Below are 19,787 nucleotides of genomic sequence, written 5' to 3' on the forward strand. Positions count from 1 at the left end.
GAAAGGGCAGGCAGTCTTTGAGATGCAAGATTCAGATACTATTGCACCACTTTTTCAAATAGCCCGCAAGTTCTGCCAACAGTTAAATATGAAACTTGGTGTCACAATCGAGATAGAGAACCTTGTGTTCTTTCTGTATAGTTGAACGTATGCATGGCTTAACAAATTTTAAGTGGTACTTTCTGAAAACGTTTTTTAGCTGTTTGAGTTCTGCTCGTGTTATTTTGAATACTGCCACACAAGAACTAAAAATCTCTGTCATTTCTTAAAGAGTTTAAACAAACAATATTAAAATACCATCTTTCGTCACATTGAAAGGCAGTTGGATATGTTTTTCCTCCATATTTACATATACAGAGTTCTGATCTAGAAAACCAATACAATAAACCATTTTATGTTTTAAAAACAGGCAGTCTTTGGTGACGCAAAGGCAGAGGTTTTGTTTGTTACCTCCTGCCTATTTCGCTCTGTCTCATAAAGTGAATATTGTTGGCACTGTCAGAAAGTTCTAAATACTGCTCAACAGACAAAACAAAATACCCATCATAACCTTGTACCCTCCCAGTGCTCAAAAGCTGCTGCTTTTCCCCCTCTGTCCATGCCCGAATTCCCTCTTCCCCTTCCTGCAGCCTTCTCTGTTCCTTAGTCCAGGCCTGAGCCACAGCGCGCTGTCTGGCAATCTCCAACACGTGATTCTTTTCCTCTTCGACAGTTGTCCCATACCGGATGTTGAAGCACAGGGCCCCATGCTGGAGCTGAATATCTGCAAACCGTCTAGTCCTCCCATTCAACACTGAAGTCATCTGAGACACAGTGACATTGACACCATTCTCCAGAATCCTCCTCCCCCCAGTGTTACCAATGAGCACCAGGTCTTCCTCCAGAGACCCAAGCTTAATGAAATAGTGAGTGTCCCTCCCCTCTATGGTAAAATGTAGGTTTTCCAGATAATGAGCATTATTTAGAATGGCAGCAAGCCGCCTGCTATCTTCATTGGCTACTCCTATAATATCAGCTGTTACTATGCCATCTTTGATGGCAAATTTTATACCTTTTCCAAAGACAGAAGGGACAGCAGCAAACCTGGGTTGCTTCCCTCCTTCAAGGCACCGTCCCTCATTGTACCGGGGAGTCATAGGAAGTTGATCCAAGGAAATGAAATTCCTGAGCTGTTTCTGGAGCTCACACTGAATGCCCAGGATCATCTGAGAAAGAAAAAGACAGTGCAAATGCAGCCAGGGTTAGATGCCTGCCTTATGCTTGGTGATTGTCAAAAGGAAAGGCTGCAAGCTCACTTCCTTCTCTAATTTGTAGGTATGACAAACGAGCCAAGTCTGGAATCTCTTTAACAGAGTCAGGGAAAGGAAAAGACGGACTACCTAGCATTCTTATATCTTGGTTGAGTTTAAGAGTGTTAAGAAAATATGTTCAAACTTGGTATCATAGAATTTCAGAGCTAGAATGCACTTTTTAAGTGGGTCCAGCTCCCCCCAAATGCACATATTTTACTTTCACCAATTTAATTGATACCGACTAGCTGTTATTACTGCATGTAGAATAATACATTAGACACTGGGAGGTATAAAGAAATGCATAAGGCTTAGTTCCTGCTTTCAACAGCTTATGACCTTATAAACAACTATGGCAAAACAGCAAGACATTCACAGCTCTTTTTATGTGTACTTTCAAAAAACCTTTTCATTTGGGCACTTTAAAAAATGCCAAGAAATAAAGAGAAAAGACTAATGAACCTGCCAGTATCAATTAGGAAGCTTCAGCAATTTTCAACATTTTGCTAAAATTTGTTAAGAAGGATTTTTGAACAGTTTGGGATTTAGCTCAGTGGCATAGTGCTTGCCTAGCATGCACAAGGCCCTGGGTTCAATCCTCAGCACTGGGAGGAAAAAAAGAAGGGCTTTTAATTACAAAAAGTATTCACATACTTTATGTGTTTACAAAAAGGGATAAGCCTTTAGTACCACCTTAAGCTTTCCTTTCCTTTATAATTTTTTGACTTAAATTTCAAGTCTTTCTACCTAAATTTCAGTTTTATTTTGTTAAAGATTTTTTTTTTTTTTTTTTTTTGCATACACAGGCATTCCTAGTTTCTTCTTGGTTTTATTTGTACCTCATATTCCCAAAGAAATACCCTGCTGAATCTTGAATGTTTTTAGTATTCCTATTTTTTTCAGACTTTATCCCTGTAATATTTATTATTTTTGTTTGTTGTGTTTATTGTTTTTGTTTGTTGTTTCATTTATCAGAATAATATTATTCTGTTATTCTTATGCTCTTAAGGCACTATCCTTTAAATTATTTCACAGTTAAGTCTGATGTTTTCATGTCTCTTAGTGAACACTTCTCTCTGTACGAAATTCATAATTCCCCTGGCATCCCATTTCAGAATTTTAAAAGTTTAATTCCTTCCTCTTGTTTATCTGTTGCAGCAGACATCAAGTAACCTTTTAGTTCTTCATATTTCAAAAGTTCCAATTCCCTGGTCTTTTCCTCATGGAAGCCTCCTCCTAAATCATACAAATTTTAGTGATTATTCAAAAAGACTCAAAAATAAATAAGCAAATATATGTAAATACATTTCCTGGTGTTAGGTATGCTTCTCTCTCTTTTTTTCCCAGCTAAACAGAGATGGTAACACTTTTACTAACCTTTCCAGGATCCCACTCTTGAGTTTTTGTCTGAAGCTGTAGAAGCTCATAGGTTAATTCCAGATTTTCTAATTCTGGTTTGGGAAATCCAGGTAGTACATTGTGTAACTGGAAACCAAATAGCTCCAACCAACTTCCAATATCTGTAAGATACAACATTTGAAAGAAAACAACATTCAAAAAGCTCCTACTTTAAAACCTTTGTTGAAAACTCGAGGCATGCCCTTCCTGTATTCAATGTATTTAGAAAATGGGAAGATAGGGATAAAACTCCCTCTTGGTATGACTCACTTTAAAACAGATAATTTCTCTACAAGGAAACCTTTGACTTGTGCAGAATCCCAGAGATAGGCTATGTTTACTGCATTGAAACTCTCAATGTGGTAGTGGCCTAAGAGCATATGGACTGTGATATTAGGTATATTTCATGCAATATAATCCTGAATTTTTCTCTTAAGAAATTATTTGCATAAACTTTTAAGAGGGAAACATAGAAACAGAAACAGTTTAAAGGGAAAAAATATACTGGGAAGCAAAACACCAGTCTGAAGTTATCTTGCACATTTTGTTCACTCTAGGAAACTAAGGAAGAGTGAATGCACAATACTTGTGGGCTAATTGGCAGGAAGAGGAAACATTACAAAGGCATTGAGATTACGTGATAAACAGCACTGAGTTTTCGAGTTTAGCTTAAAGTTTTACACCATTTAAATACCTGTGGTATACTTTGCAACATCTTGAATTTTGCCAACTGGGTAGTTATTTTCAAAGGAGTAGAGGTTGAATGGCTTTGGAAGGAGGTTCAACTGTTTCCATATGTGATGATTAGGCGTGGTCCATCTACCAGCGACAACATCATAATCCCTTTGCCCCAGGTGCACTAATTTAGTAAGGAAATCATAGAGTCCTCCATGAAAACCTATGATGACCTGAAAGTCAGGGTAAGTGTCATGATAGATATCACCATAAGGCGTGTACAATATCTCTTTTATGACCTGACCTCGACTGCTGAACACAGCTAGTGGGGTACCTGTATTATCACAGGCTACATAATATTCTTCACCACTGCTTAACTCCATGGCAATAAGGTGACCTTGGAGATCATAATACAGAGATGTAATTTCCGAGCTGGTGTGGTTATACAGATGAGTAACTCTTATGGGGTTGGCAAGGTCTGCGTAAAAGAATTGGAGGTGCTGCCCTAGGCTGGACTTACTGGCAACACGTCGCCCAAGCCCATCATAGTAATACTGCACAGTCCAGCCAGAAACCTTATTGTAGGCTTTCTGCAGCAGACCATTAGAATTATATTCAAATATGTCATTTCCCCTCTGCCTGAGAAAGCCATCCTCATCCATTTTATACTGAATTTCTCCTAATCTGGTGATGCGGTCTCGGAGGTCATATCGGAGAGGAGTGAGACGAGCACTATTCCCATGGCTCAGAAGGTTGATGTTTCCATTCAGATCATAACTATAACGCCACTGGGTTTTGTCATTTACAGAAACAGTTTGAAGTTGTCCATCAGCATCGTATTCATAGAAGTACCTAGTTATATTGGCATCTACTCCCACTCTTATATCACATATTACCATGCGGCCCATATTATCATATTGAATAGTCATCCAGTAGGCAATAGCCTTTAGGATTTCATATTGGACCTCAATGACTTGTCCATTGGCACTGAAGATCTTGGTGTGCTTCATCACTGTAGTAGTTATGACTTGATTTAAGTCATAATTGATTACACTGAATTTTCCAAACTGCTCTGTTCTACCAGAGACATCAACATATCGGTACAGATCTATGGGCAAAGGAGTTTCATTGATCACAGCTTGCATGCTGGTGACACGGAAGTTGTTGTAGCTGTAGTCAAATCGTGCATTCACAAGACCTTCTTCACTGAATCTGAAAATCTGGCGCCCAATAAGAGGCCCTATAGGAATAAAAATAATGAGAAAAAAGCTGGTGATAAATGTAGAACAATCAGGAAGGTCTAGTATTACTCAGTACTGACAATTGTATATTCAAAATGAAATAGTATGGACTGACCTCTGATGTCTGAGGCCTGAGCATATCATATCATATATATTCTTATGTGGTGATATCCATATATGGGAAAAATACTGTATAGCATAGTTATAGAATAATTTAATTATAAAAACTACAGAAGTAACAACATCCAGGAGACTGGGTGGTGAAACTGGTGTCATGATTATGCATTCTTGCTATAATCTCTGCGATGAATGCTTACATTTCATTTAACTTTTGCTACAAAATCAGAGGGTGAGGTTTTCCCAATGTCCACATCAAAGTAAGTGGATTTGGGCATGTTATAAACCCAAAGGATGAAATACATTAGAAAGTTGTGACTTCTGCCATCAACTGAAGCTTACAGAGGTTACACAGGGCTTGAGCTAGTTTCACTGAGATTCATATCTTGCAGCTGCACCTTTGGGAAGATTTGGTGGTAAGAAGGAATAGGTATACGGTTAGACTAAACACTTAGATCTCAACTTTCTTGAGAGCTGAGAGAAAGAAAGAGAAATGTACTACATATTTGTAAGGAATCTGCTTTAAGGCAAACTATAACATGTTTTAATTTTCAATGAAAGCTAATTTGAAAAGTAAAGCAAATTTGTTGAATTGAATGTGCATAGGTTAACACTTCCATTTCCAAATGTGGTCAGCTAAAATTGTATAAAATACTGACATACACATCACCGCCCTTTCATAACAAACCTGTTTGCCTATATCTGATTGTGCAGATGAATCCATCGTGCATCAGGTGTATTGTCTTGATCACTCCAGAAGACTCTTCATATGTTAATGTAACCTGAGTCGTATCATAGAGAATCTCAGATAGCCTTGCTTGCTTGGTGTACTTGTATAAAACTCTGCGCCCTGTCCCCAGATGCAGAGTCTGTAGTAATCTGCCATCTCGACTATAGTCTTGGATGAAAGAAGTGCTGCTGTCTGGTGGGGTGTAGATGTTCCGGTAGTACCCCACTGAAAGCATGGTTTGTAAGCTGTGGCGCACCATACTAGGCATGGTGACTGATAGCAGACAATCTGATTGGTCATACTCAAAGATGTAACGCCGCTGGCTATGTAAGAGAAGCATGACAGACTGAAATGAGACAAAAGCAAAATAGCATAATATGTACCATTAAAATTGAGGAGATTAAAGAAAATACACATTCATCCATTCAACACAAATTTATTAAGCATCTGCTATGTGCCAGGCACCGTAGATGGTAGACTCTAGCAGATGCAGTAGTGCACAATAATGGTTCCCACCCTCAGGTAACTTACAGTTTAATGGAGGTTAAAGACAAGTAATCAAGCAAAATAGAGTGTGAAACATGTTATGGCAAGGAAAGTATTGAGTACTTATGGGAGGTAGAGGAGCAACAGTTAGCCCAGACTTAAGGGACCAGAGAAAGCTTCCCGGAAAAAGGAACATTTAAATGAGGACTTAAAGGATGACTAGAGGTTGGCCAGGTAAAGGCAGAGAGGGGTTTGGGAAGTAAGGAGAGATTACTCCAGTTAAAGGATACAATATTGTGAAGATCTGAATATAGAAGAGAACACAGAGAGTAATTTTGTGTGGTCAAAGCATGGGTGTGCTGGGGGTCGAGATGGTGAATGGCAAGAGGTGAGTACAGATGGGTCTACATCACACTGGGCTTTTTAAGCCATGCAAAGAGGTTTGGACTTAAGCATTTCAGCAACCAGAAACCATTGAGAGGTTTCAAGCAAGCTGAAGGATGAGTGCTTGCAGAGCTGGAAGAAATCGCCAAGTTGGTATTTTAGAAAGGTCTTTGTTGCTTCAAAGTGGAGATGAATTGGAGGGAGGTAAATAGAGGTTAGGGGATGTCAAATATTAACTTATAGTCACCAAAAAGTATTGATTTCATGTAGTAGATGTTTTCCTGAAAAGCTGCACATTGAATATTACTTTTGTTTTATAATTCATGTTTCAACTAGTCATGATTTAGTATTTGTATTAAAAGTAAAGAATTCTCTGGTTATGCAATCCCTCTTCCCCAAACTGATTTGTATTTCAGGAACAAGCATTTGTTGAGGTATAGTGCCTTGCATGTAATAGGTGTTTCATAAATATTGGTTGATCTCATTTTAATTTAAAATATAGACATGAAAAAGCACTGTTTTAGGGAGGACTTTAATTCACTAGCATTGAAATCTCATCTTTTAATAAATATTTCTGATATAGCTCCTTAAGGGAGCTTTACCCTCCCCTCTTGAGAACCACCTTATCAAGCAAAAGGATTTAGTCGAGATTTATTTTCTGAACTTTGTGTTATGAAAATAAGTAGTTTTCATTTTCTAGATATAAATTACATAAATATTTATAAAGGTGAAGTATATAAACATATAATGTACATTTGCATCTTCTAAATATGAAATTATATTCTAATACTGAATGTGCTTTTTGAAACTACATATCCTTCCTATCCTTTGAGAATTATTGATTTTGAGTTGCATGTCAGTACCATGAAGTAAAAGTCAGTGGTGATTTGCTTGTTCATTTAGTCTTTCTTTCCCACCAATACTATGCCTGGGGATCCAGGGGTAAGGGCAGAAATCTTGTCAGCTTGTTATCTGTTGACAACCTGTAGCTCTCCACAGCCTGTATTTCCACCATTGTGACCTCTGAAAAACCTCCTGAACAAAAGGTAGGAGACCTGGAAATCCTGTATGGGCCTTGAGGACAGGAGGGCAGAACTGCTTCCCTTGATCAAGGTGGAACTTAGTAAAACCAGCAGGGATTTTTTTCCCCTATGAATGGAGCAGCATGTGGCAGGGGATGGGGGCAGAGGGGCCTTATACAGGAATTGGTGGAAAATGCCTTTAGATTATTTTTATGCTGAAAGTCATAATTCCAAGCTCCTCTGCACTCTGTTCTGTCAATTTGCCATGGACAAATGACATCTGTCACCTGTGATGCTGGCCAGGGACAACCACCATATGGCCTCTTCATATTATCTAGTACCAGCCTGCTTGGGCCATGCCTTTTCCAGTAGCTGTACCAACCTTGCCAAAAATTTATAACACATCATTATTGTATTCTCTCTTCTGTTCTCACTCTCCAGCATGCAGTAAAACACTGCCTGAACCCTGTTCCTAGGTGGTGCTGATGTTGAACTGTCTCAAAAGCTCTCTAGTCTATTTTAAAGCTTCCTGCCAATGGCAAGAATGTGGATGACGTGATTAGTAATCTCGTGAATGTAACTGTCGTGTTGCCAGAATACCATTTAGTTCTCATTTGGCTGCTTTTTCACTTTGGACATTATTATCAGTTTGTTCAAAAACAATGCTTATGAATCTATCTAATGTCCACAGTGCTGTTGCAGGATAAAAGGCCATTTTTTATTAGTTCAAATAATAGAGTGGGAGGCTTTTATTCCTTTAATTGATTGTTTATATCCTAAAAAGAGATCCTTGTAAAGAAAAAAAAATAAAGAACAATCAGGGTTGTATACTTATTTGAACAAAAATAGAAATGAGACCAGAAATTTGAAAAGTTAAAGCACTTGAATGACCACCAGATGGCAGTGTGTGGCCATCTGGAAGCTCAAGCCAAAGACTGCGTTTTGTCCCTATAGGCAGGCAGCCTTTGAAAATGTCAGTTCCAAAGAGGCAATTTTGTATAAATGTGTAAGACTAAAGCATCTTATTAAATGATTATAAAATTTATTTAAATACATTTAAAAAATGAAGCTCATAAGAATGATTTTGGGAAACTGAAAGATTTACATTTACAGTAATACAAAATTTTAGCTCCACAAGTCTTCCAAAATATAATTAACTCAGAGAAGTGTCATAAATCAAGACAGAGAATTAATGACTACATAGAGAAAATTTAAGAAACAATAATTGATTTTTTAATAGAGGAGAGATCATTTAAGCAACTGCAGCCATTACCCAAATAATTATTTTTCTCCTAATAGCTACAAACCATTGTGCACAAAAACGATATGTATAACTTTGACTTACTCTGGAGGAAGTCAAACTAGTCTTACAAAATTTTCTGCATGTTAAGGTTAACAATCTGCTGCTTCTTTTAAAATATATAATGGCAAAATTATGGAAAGCAAATTTGCAGAGGTGATACCAGAAATATTTTGGGGTGAAAAAGAGAATTACATTTTAAAGTTTTGGGATTCTTATTTTAAAACATATCACAAAGATAAGCCTCTTTGTCCCTTCTCTAACCCTGTCTTGATGAAAGGATGTGTCAGCAAAGGCCATGTTAAACAAAGAACCAGAAAGAATACAAGGAGTCTCAAAGTCTCATCAAATCACTGAAAAAAATTACATGTAAATTGAATTTTAGTAAATTCAATGTCCTTTCCTTTTCTCCTTGAATCACACTTTAAAAGATGCTTTAATTTCTTTCCTTCTTTCTTTTCTACCTCTCTCCCTTTCTCCCCCACCCCCCAAGTGACAATGAATGCTTACTAACATTTAAATTCTCTAGTTTGGTACTTTATGTTATTTCATTTAATCACCATATCAATCCAGTGAATTAGTTATTATCACTAGTAATAGCAGTATTGATAAAACTAGTGTTATGATAAATTACTTTTGGAAAGTAAGAAAATATTCCATAATTATATGTTTTATAGATTGTAAGTTTTGCATAATAGGATTGCTTAAATAAGGGGCTGCCCTTTTAATTAGAGAACAAGTTAAACAGGAAATAAAGAAAGGAACAAAAGTCAAATAAAAGGCCAAATGATTTGGCTTATCTCACTGGTCAGTAAATTAGTTTTTGGAAGTCACTAGGGTTTTTCTTGTTACATTATTCTAGGTCAATAAGGTCTTATTTCTATCCACTGGAAACACTGACAATTTCACAAAGCTTTTTGTTTGGTGTTTTTTAAAAATAATTATTGCTCACTAAGTTTCTACAGCAAAGAGAACTCATGTGAAGTTTGCTTCAAAAGATTCTTTGCTCAAGCAAATTTGATGAAATAATCAGCTAATTTAGAAAAGAGAAATAATAAGATCTCCTGATTGGTGTTTGAGAAGACTGCATGCAGAGCAGAAGCTTCAATTTTCAATAGGCTCTTTTGTCATTGTAAAGACAGCCTAAAGGGAAAGTCTTAGGAGAGCTGAGATGTGACTGTTTGTGGGCAATTAGCTCTGTTGGTCACACTTTGGTGCTATTGAGGTTTGGGTTAAGAGTTCAAACCTGCATATGCTCCTAAGGAGTGTTGGCTTTTTCACTAGTCACATGGAGGACCTGTATAAGGATCATTCCTGGAAGACTAGGTCATGCCAATATTATGTTAATGGTCAGAGGCATCTTTTTTTTTTTTAAATGAAGGTTCATCAATACATGTCTTAAGAAGTATTTTGCCTATGTGTACAAACCACCAAATATTTGGGTTCAATTACTGTTTTAACAAGTTTGACACTTTGTAGAACTAAGTCTAGGTGATTTGCCAGTAATTCTTGTTATAGAATTTTTTTTAAAAATGAAAGTCTTGCTTTATAAGATTCAGATTTTCCCAGTGCAGATGATGGATTATAAATTTCATCAGAAGAAAAGGACACAGGGTTGATAGAGCAAATGACTCCCTTCTTTTACTCTGGCTCCCAAGTGAACTCTGCTTAGATTATCTCCTGGGCATTTCCAGCTTGATAAATTCCTCAGTAACACACTCTGGGAAGTAGTAAGGAGTTTTAGGATACAGAGCAACTGACATTATTGTTATTATTATTACTTTGATGGGTGTATCAGAAAAGCCTGGCATCATTGTGCACAAACAGTGACATTTTGCTATGTGAGATATGAGTTTATATCTATGAACTTCTATAAGTTCCATGCACTGATTTCCCTTGAATCCTCAAGGGATTTTAAAATTTTCCCAGAAAATAATTCAGGACTAACTAATTCAGTTGAGTGGGTAAATCTGAGAAAGAAGAAGCACTGGCCTAGGAGATGGGAAGTGAAAAACGGCAGAGAGAAGTCCATTGTTCTCATTGTCCTCTGGTACTGATCTGACCAGAAACCATTTTGCTGTTATAGGGGACTGATGATTGCATATGGGTCCTATAGTAGGATTAAAATCCTTTTCTCTTTTTCCAGACACAAGTCACAAGCTCCCATTATGGATGCTACTGGGGACTTAGTCTACACAAAAGACTATTACCAATGAGGCCTCCCTGCCACCATTCCCTCAGGCTGATTATTTTTGAAAATTAGTCCTCAAATTTATAGAACTAAAGTTTCACTGACTTTGCTAACAAAATTAGAATTCCTTATCTGCTGGGTAAGAGGCCCTTTACCAGAGCTGAGATACATTAACACACAGTTTTATAATTTTCTAGCCATTTTCCCTCAGTATGAGCTTTCATAATAATAAAGATACCTTTACAAGAGCATGAACAAATATGCTCAAATGAGGAAAAAGCTAAGCCATTATCCCGACTTCAGTTTGAAATAGCACTTGGTAGAGGATGGGACTAGGGAAAGATTTCAGCTGAAAAATAGCTTATCCTCATAGGCTCACCATTTTTTGTTGTTATTTCTACAGAACAGCTAAAACAGATTTTTCTCTACAGGCCCTCACCAAGGTGGGTAATTAGGGCTGCTATCAATATTCTCATTCAGGAGTCTTGAAACTAGTTTTCTCCCCTACATACTTACCTTTTCTAAATAGGTATAGCTCCAAATTTTACCATCAGCCCAAGTTCTTGAAATTATTTTTCCACTCTGGTCATATTCCATTTTTTCATTCCATGTCCCTCTTTGAATAAATGTAACCAATCCTGAAGGTGAATATGTGATGTTTACTTCATTATATCTGCTTACAGGAGACCAAAGAATAGGTCGCCCAGTCTTGTCATAAAGAATTCGAAGGGTGAATTTTCGATGGTCATCATAGATTTTTCCAGTACGGGTAATATGATCAAAATCTATGGAGAGCAGGTTTCTGTTATGAGCCTACAAAAAAAGAGATATGAAGTAACATTTTAAGCACTGCTTTGATTCCTAATTTACTGTTTTCACAATCCTGAAGTTTTTTCTGATTCTCCAACTATCAGTCTCTCTTCACCTCTGAAATTTTATGGCTTCACATTCCCCAGATGTCAGTTATCTTTATTTCCTCACAGTGTGTACAGTCTTGGAGGGCCAACACTATGTCTGAACTCCTGGGATAGTTCTTGGTGTACTCTCCACATTTGATATTTGGTTGTTGTTTTTTCTGTAGCTCAAGCTTCAAGTGAACTACCACAATTTTTAATAATTATGTGACATTATTTTATGTGAGTCAGGTACCTACTAAGGAGTAGGGGTTCCTGATTTGCTTCTCCCCTTTTTCCATTCAAGAGGCAAGAACATAAAGTGGTAAATTATTTATGCAATTAGAAATCAGACAAAAGGAATGCAGTGAGTCCTAATTTATACAGAGATTATCTTCTTTGACTTCCTTGTACACCTGGGAATAGTGAACTTCACATCTGTCACAGGGGAACTCAGATTCTCTAGAGATGGAACCCCACCCAACAATATTTCCATTGAAGCTGTTAAGTAATCCTGGTAGGTACCCTGACATTTGCAAGGGTGGTACAACTGACTGGTTAAATTTGGATTCCAAGTTAAGCAACTTAGTACAACCACTTTGGAAAGTAGCCTGGAGATCCCTCAAAATACTAGAAATGGAACCACTATATGATTCAGCTATCCCACTCCTTGGTATGTACTCAAAAGAACTAAAATCAGCATAGTATAGTGATAAAGGGCACATCAATATTTATAGCAGCACAATCCACAAAAGCCAAGTTATGGAACAAGGCTACATGCCCATCAATAGACAAAGAAAGGTGGTATATATACACAATAGAGTTATACTCAGCCATGAAGAATTAAATTATGTCTTTTCCTAGTAAATGGATGGAACTGTAGTACATCTTGCTAAGTAAAATAAGCCAGACTCAGAAAGTAAAGTGTCAAGTGTTTTTTTTTTCCTCATACACAGAAGCTAGAGAAAATAAAAATAAAAATGGGATCTCATGAAAACAGAAGGGAGATCAGTAGAGTAGAAGCAGGGCACCAAGGGGAGGAAAGATGTGAGGGAAAGGGGACAAACTGGGGAATGAAGTTGGCCAAATTATGTTTGTTTATTTATTTATTTATTTATTTATTTATTTATTTATTTATTGTTGGTTGTTCAAAACATTACATAGTTCTTGATATATCATATTTCACACTTTGATTCAAGTGGGTTATGAACTCCCATTTTTACCCCATATACAAATTGCAGAATCACATCAGTTACACTTCCATTGATTTATATATTGCCATACTAGGGTCTGTTGTATTCTGCTGCCTTTCCTATCCTTTACTATCCCCCTCCCCAAATTATGTTTTGTGCATCCATGAATATATTACAATGCATTCCAATTTTATATATAACTAAAATGCATCAATTATAATAATAAATACATAGAAGGAAGATCAATGGAGTAGGGGAAAAATATCATGGGGAAGGAGGAGGGAAGGGAAGGGGATGATATTGAGGATCGAAATGAGAAACACTATGTTATACGCAAAATGAACCCCAATCATATATATATAATTATAATGCACTAACAAATAAAAACAATTCATTGTTTGCTTTGATTCTGATCTTAGTCTTCTACTGCATGTTAGTATTCTGTCTGGTTATCTCAATATCTGGCAGTTGATCGGGAGTGAGGCTGATTCAAGGAACCTCAAGTTAGAGTCTATGAAAGACAGCACTCAGTGGCACCTAACTGTGATGAAATTCAGCTAGGTCTACATGAGATGACCAAGTAACTAAATGACTTGGTTAAAAAAAAAAAAAACATTAAAACTCAGCAAAAAGACTTTTAATGAAGTCTCAAAGCAACCTGACAAATGATCTATTTTTTTTTCCATTTTTCAGCTAGTCATGTTAGTGTTCGGTAATTCTACCAGTACCTTCTGCTATAGCTAGCTGATTGTAGCACAACCACTTAGAAAATACAATACTCAAACAGTTATTTTGTCTTTCAGAAAAACGTTGCTGTTCTCTTTGTGCTTTTATTGGTGCATTATAATTATACACAACAGTGAGATTCATTGTTATGTGTTCGTATATTCAAATAACATAGTTTGTTCCGTTTAATTCCCTAGTACTTCCCCTATCCCTCTCCTCCTCCTTCCCTTGGTCCCCTTTTTCTCCTTTAATGGTTTTCTTCCTTTTTTTAAATATTGGTGTTTTATAATTATACAGAAAAGTTCTTAGGCATAAAGAAGAATGAAATTATGTCATTATCTGGTAAGTGGATAGAACTGGAGAATATCATGCTATGTGAAAAAAGTTGCTCTTCTTGATTTTAGTCATTAAGAGAGTTCAGTACCTGCTGGTCAGTGTGCTGAAGAAGGCTCTATGGAAAGGCATCTCTGAAGGAGGGAGGGGTAGGTAGGAGGCTAAGGGAGGGCTTCTAAAATCAATTCAATTCATTTTATTTTAGTTTCATTAATTTTTACTTTTAGTGCTTTTTGGTTTTATCATAACTTTTTATTTTGCAACAATCTGACTTATAAACAGTTGTGAAATAGTAGAGTCACCATGTACCCTTCACACAGTTTGAAGGAACACCTTTTGATTTGTGTGGAGGAAGGTCAAGCATATTTGGCAGAAACAAAGCCAAGAATAAAAAAAAGGAGAGACTTTGAGAAGTGTAAGTAGTGGTTAATGGAGTCAGGAGATAGTTGGTGAGCTGCCAGTTATATGAATGTACCCATCATTTCTTCTCTCAGGGCTTTAGTTTTCGTATATGTGAAATGGGAATGATATTACCACTTTATGTCACAGAATTGTGTCAAGATATAAGTGAATCACACAGGTTCTTGGTAAACTGTGAAATATCATTACTAATTGTTATTTTTAAAATATGTAATGATTACTTTTCTTTTTATTACAGCTTGTGAATAGGCCCATGTGTCACATATCCATGATTTAAGCTCAGTTTATTAGATTTATATCTATAGGAACTATCAGCACAATCCTAAATAGAATGTTAAATTTCTGGTTAATGAGGTAGGAGTTGGGGGGGGGAACCTGTGCTAGGGTTTCACTATATTAATTATAGTCAGACTAAACTGATCCACTAGCTAGCCAACTAAACTTAATGTTAATTTTTAACATTTGTGGTCAAGAATTCCCTTACATATCTGAAAGGTATACACTGTGTCCTTGGAAAAATGCACATAAGCACATTCATGAATATTTTTGATATCACCTTACACCAACTCCACAAACCATGTCTATTTCAACTAAAGTAGGGACTCTGATGTCTCTCACAGAGAAAAATTTTACAGTAGAGATGCCCGCTTCACAGTCCCTTGCCACAAAAGCATCAGTTTCTGCAACATTAGCTGTCAGAATGTTCTAATTAATTGGATCATCCAGAAACATTCTTATTACCACTAATATGGTATCATCACCAAACACTGCGAATGAATCATCAAATGCATTGAAAAGAAAATATGAAGAAGATGATGATGAAGATAATGATGATGGCTATGATAATTTGTAATCTAGCCTCAATGCAATCTCACCTTCCAATGAGAATTATTGTTAATACTGGGCTGCATTTCATTCCATTTATCTTACTTTTTTTGCATAATCTTTGTCCAGACATTTAAAATACACGACTAGGGCTATACTGAAAGTTTTGTGCTTTATTTTTTCAGCCAATATTTTAACTTTAGGATTTTTCATGTTATCAAGTAATCTTAAAATATGACTTTTAATGGCTGCATAATATTTTATAATATAATAAACATTTATATATTCATGTTACCACAATTGGAAATTAGAGTTCCTGTTTTCCATTTTTTCATATCTTATGTGCTGTTGAACATTTTTAGTATATAAATATTTCCTTAATATACAATCCTAGGGGCTAAATTACTGAGTCAAATGAGAGGAAATCCTAGGTCAAATGAGAAGAGCATATTAAATGATTCCTGATACAACTTGAAAGGTTATTCAGCCCCAAGGCTCTACAAATTCATACTCCCATTGACTACTAGTAGGACAGCCCATCTCTTTTCTTTATTAGCATTCAGTATTATTGTTCATGAATGTTTCTTAACATGAGGGGGAAAAGGGTACATTACTATGACTTAAATTTGCATTAATTTTGGGCTGGGGCTGTGGCTCAGTGGCAGAGCAGTTGCCTAGCATATGTGGGGCACTGGGTTCGATCCTCAGCACTACATAAGAATAAACAAATAAAATAAAGGCATTCTGTCCATCTACAACTACAAAAAATTTTTAAAATTTGCATTAATTTTATTACTAGTGAGATTGAGTCCCTTTATTTGCCATATACATGTCTTCCATGAATTGTCTGCTCATGACATTTGCCCATTACTCCATAGGGTTGTGGGACTTGTCTCTTGTGGTTTCAATTTATTCATCAGCAGGCTGGGGCTAATGATATTTGCCCCAGTTTTTTTTTTCTAGTTTTGAACTTCTGCAAAATAAGCACCTATCAAATGTTAAATGCCATGAATTCCATCTAAAGATTAGGGGTAAGATACTCAAATTATTTGAGGAAAGTGCTGTTAGTCTCAGGGGTAGATTTAATTCAGTAAATAGAGCCACAGATCAGGAATCATGACTATTTAAACCATCTGGAGCAAATGCATGCAGTGTCATAAATACATAGACTGCATAAACACATAGTAACCTGCTGTGATCACCTAAAAGGTGATAGAGAAGCACATATTTCCTGTCTTTTGATACGCAGCACTTGGAAGCCTTTAGGAAGCCAGGTGTTCTTTCTTCAACTACCTTTCCTGTGGTTTTATAGCCACATATCTCCAACTGTAATGCCGTTCATTTACAATAGCTGTAAAATATCCATGTACTCCTGGAGACGGTTGTAACTGTTACAATTTATGTTATAATGATAGTTAAAGAGCCAAAGTAACAAGTGATTTCCAGTTCAACTAAATTTGTGGTTTTATTTGTCTGATAGATTAAGTTTACTACTCAAGAACACATTTCTTAATAAAGTCATTACTGCTTCACAAGCAGGGATCACTGTTGAAAATCCACTAGAATGCAAGCAGAGGAAGACAGTGTGATGTTCTTTTTCTGCTTGTCAGGACTTCTGCAACCATGATCCTCTGTTTCTAGATAATGCACCCTGATATTCGGATGCTGCTGAAACACTAGTTTCAAAGTCAGGTTTGGAAGTTAATGTAAAATTCAACAAGAGTTGAAAGGGGATGAAGGGATCAAAGATGCCACTGGCTCCCAGCCACCCCCTGCCAAGTCTCCTGTGGAAATCTTTGTGTGAGAAGCCTGGGAAGGTGAATGTTTTTCTCGGTGAGCCCTCCCAACCTCCTTCTGGAGTGCTTATGTGCTACTAGCCTCCATGGCAGAAATCAGAACTGGGCTGACTGCTGCTGACTACTGGCATGGTGGGCAAGGCTGGGAAAGCTTCATATTCATGTATGTGCTCACTTTTCTGAAAGACAATAGCCCTTGACCTAAGCATAGGTGAACAAGCCTTATTTTCACTCTTTCTCCAAACATTCTACATCAATCCTTCCCTGTAAAAAGCTGGGAGTGGGGAGAGAGGTGGGGTTGGGGAGGAGAAGGGGAAGGATTAAAATTTGGCAACAGCCCAAGTTACAAGGCTCTCTTCAGACTGCTACATGTTGAGCATGATCTCTGAGTTTGGCAACTGATGAGCTGTTATGTTGTAGCTGGACTGTACTTTTTTTTTTTAAAACAGGGGAATATGTTTCTATGCTGCAGTTTATCCTTTGGTTTCCCTTAAAATTTTTTAATCAGCTATACTAAGGAGAAGAAGGGTTTGATTTTTGTATTTGCATCAAAGAGGAAAGAGGAAAGAATGTGTTTTGGAAAACTCTGAATAGCACTGACAGCAGAAGCAAAAGTGCCTGTGAAGGGTGGGTAGAGGAAAGCTCCAACGCATGTATTCTTTGCTTCCTATTCCTTCTCTTTTTAGGATTTTGTGTTCTAATTGCTCCAGAGAAAGCTCCTCAACTCTTCTAGTTTGAGACTCATTTGGTTAGTTGAATTGAATATACTACTTGTAACATTTTATTAGGTGGTTTTAGATCATATATTTGGTTGATATATAGGCAATTGCTGTTTTGGCCTTCACAAAGGGAAATTCACCATGCTTCAATCCAACACACACACACACACACACACACACACACACACACAGAGAGAGAGAGAGAGAGAGAGAGAGAGAGAGAGAGAGAGAGAGAGAATTCTGAACTATAAGCATGGCAGCTGATTTTCTTTCCTTTATAAAAGGAAAAGGCTGATTTTCAAGGACACTGTCTAACATTGGCTCACAACACAACTGAGTTACCTGTCTAAATTTTTGCTGAAGAAGTCAGAAAGTGAATAAGTGAGATGGACCAAATAGTCACATCAGAATTTGGAAGATGCATTGCATTTAATTTTCATGAAGTTATACAAATGAATAGAAAAGTCACAGCTGATTTTAAAGTAACAGGCTTTATTCCCACTAGTTTTAAGGTGATTAGTACTGGATTTAAAAATTAATTAGTACATTAATTCCACAGATTTTATTTTTTATTGATATCTTTTGTTTGACAATCAAATTCTTACTTAGGCCTGCTTTTATTTCACAGAGGTGCCTACAAATGCACAGAGCATATATTCAGTGTTAGTTAATCAGCCTCTAATATTTTACTTGAAATTTCCCTTTTCTTTCTTTTTTTTCCTATTTTACTCTCAAAATACTTCCCCACCTTGCCAGCCCACAAAATCTTAGTGCTAAAAGGGATCTTAGTTGGCCAGATTTATTGGTCCAGACTGCCTGGGTTTCACTCTTGTAATCACCACAAGTAAACTGTGTGACCTCTCTTGCTTCAGTTTCTTCATCTGTTAAATGGGAATGGTAATTTAAAGACCCATTTAATAAATTGCTGAGTAGTAAATGAGTTACCACTGGCAATACAAAGAAGGAATATCTGAAGGAATGTTAGTTGCTGTTATAAGAGACTGTACAATCCATACCTCTCATTTTATAGATGGGAAAATGACAAAATTATGGGCATGCCAGTTCTTTCTCAAATACATGCCCATTCTTCTCACCTGAATTTGATAAGATCATTGAACTAGGACACTTTTTTGCACTATATGAATTTTCTCTTATTTAAATAGTTTACTACTGATTAATTCACCTGTGTAACCATAAACACATTTAAAAATTATATCAAATATTAATGCTTACATATAGGTGAAGCTGTATGTGAAATAATTCTTTCTAGTTACATTAGAAGGGTTCACCCACGATTAAAATAATAGTACTTTTTATGATTTGAAGTCCCCCCAAAATCCCCTGACCCAAAACCAAAATATTGCTTAGTAGTTTTGATGCCTGAAATCTTTTGTCTCCAGATGACCCATTAAGGCTAGAAGTACTGTTATTTGGGACTGAAAATTACAGATGCATTTTTAAAATGTATTAATCTATCCCTAAGCAGATCCTAATATAAATTATCACAAAACAAGTGCCTTCACTAAACTTGAAGAGAGAGAAGTTATAATAGTAGGAAGTGAGAACTCCAGCTTGGAGAACCCTGTAGCTGAGCATCCTGTCAGCAAAGGTGATCTCTGAGAACCAAGGAAGAAGCTAGAACCCTCTTAGCTACCTCCCAATTCCCCATCATTTTTCAGTATGGGACCCTGTGTTTCAACTGGGCTTATTTTCCCTTTCAGAACTCAGCTTATATATGAACATTCACATGTGTATTTAAAAAGTAACCTGTGTTGGGCTGGTGTTGTGGCTCAGTGATAGAGCACTTGCCTTGCACTATGTGAGGCAGTGGGTTCGATTCTCAGCTCCACATAAAAATAAATAAAATAAAAGGTCCATAAGCAACTAAAAAAAAAATGTGTGTGTGTGTGTATGTATCTCCTGTGTCATTTTCAGTTATCTTTTAGTGGAGGAAAAATCAGTTGTGAATTTTAGTCTTTGCTTCATTTTGCCTGTAAATACAATAATCATGGTCCTTGATCTCATGACTTTCGTTTTAAGTGCTAAGCT

At 36.7% G+C, this 19,787-nt stretch overlaps 1 protein-coding gene across 3 annotated transcripts in view; it reads right to left on the reverse strand.

The window, feature by feature from the left end:
* Positions 1-446: 446 nt before the first annotated feature.
* Positions 447-19,787, reverse strand: part of Tenm1 (teneurin transmembrane protein 1) — a 529,849-nt gene continuing 510,508 nt past the window's right edge. For all 3 annotated transcript variants that reach the window (XM_077107670.1, XM_077107669.1, XM_077107668.1), the window contains 5 exons: positions 11,350-11,646; positions 5,409-5,796; positions 3,382-4,602; positions 2,667-2,809; positions 447-1,205 (listed from right to left, as the gene is read on the reverse strand). In XM_077107670.1, the coding sequence (XP_076963785.1) occupies positions 447-1,205; positions 2,667-2,809; positions 3,382-4,602; positions 5,409-5,796; positions 11,350-11,646 (2,808 nt within the window). The remainder of the gene's footprint in view (positions 1,206-2,666; positions 2,810-3,381; positions 4,603-5,408; positions 5,797-11,349; positions 11,647-19,787) is intronic.

This window comes from Callospermophilus lateralis, chromosome X, assembly GCF_048772815.1.
Source record: "Callospermophilus lateralis isolate mCalLat2 chromosome X, mCalLat2.hap1, whole genome shotgun sequence".
Taxonomy (NCBI): Eukaryota; Metazoa; Chordata; class Mammalia; order Rodentia; family Sciuridae; genus Callospermophilus; species Callospermophilus lateralis.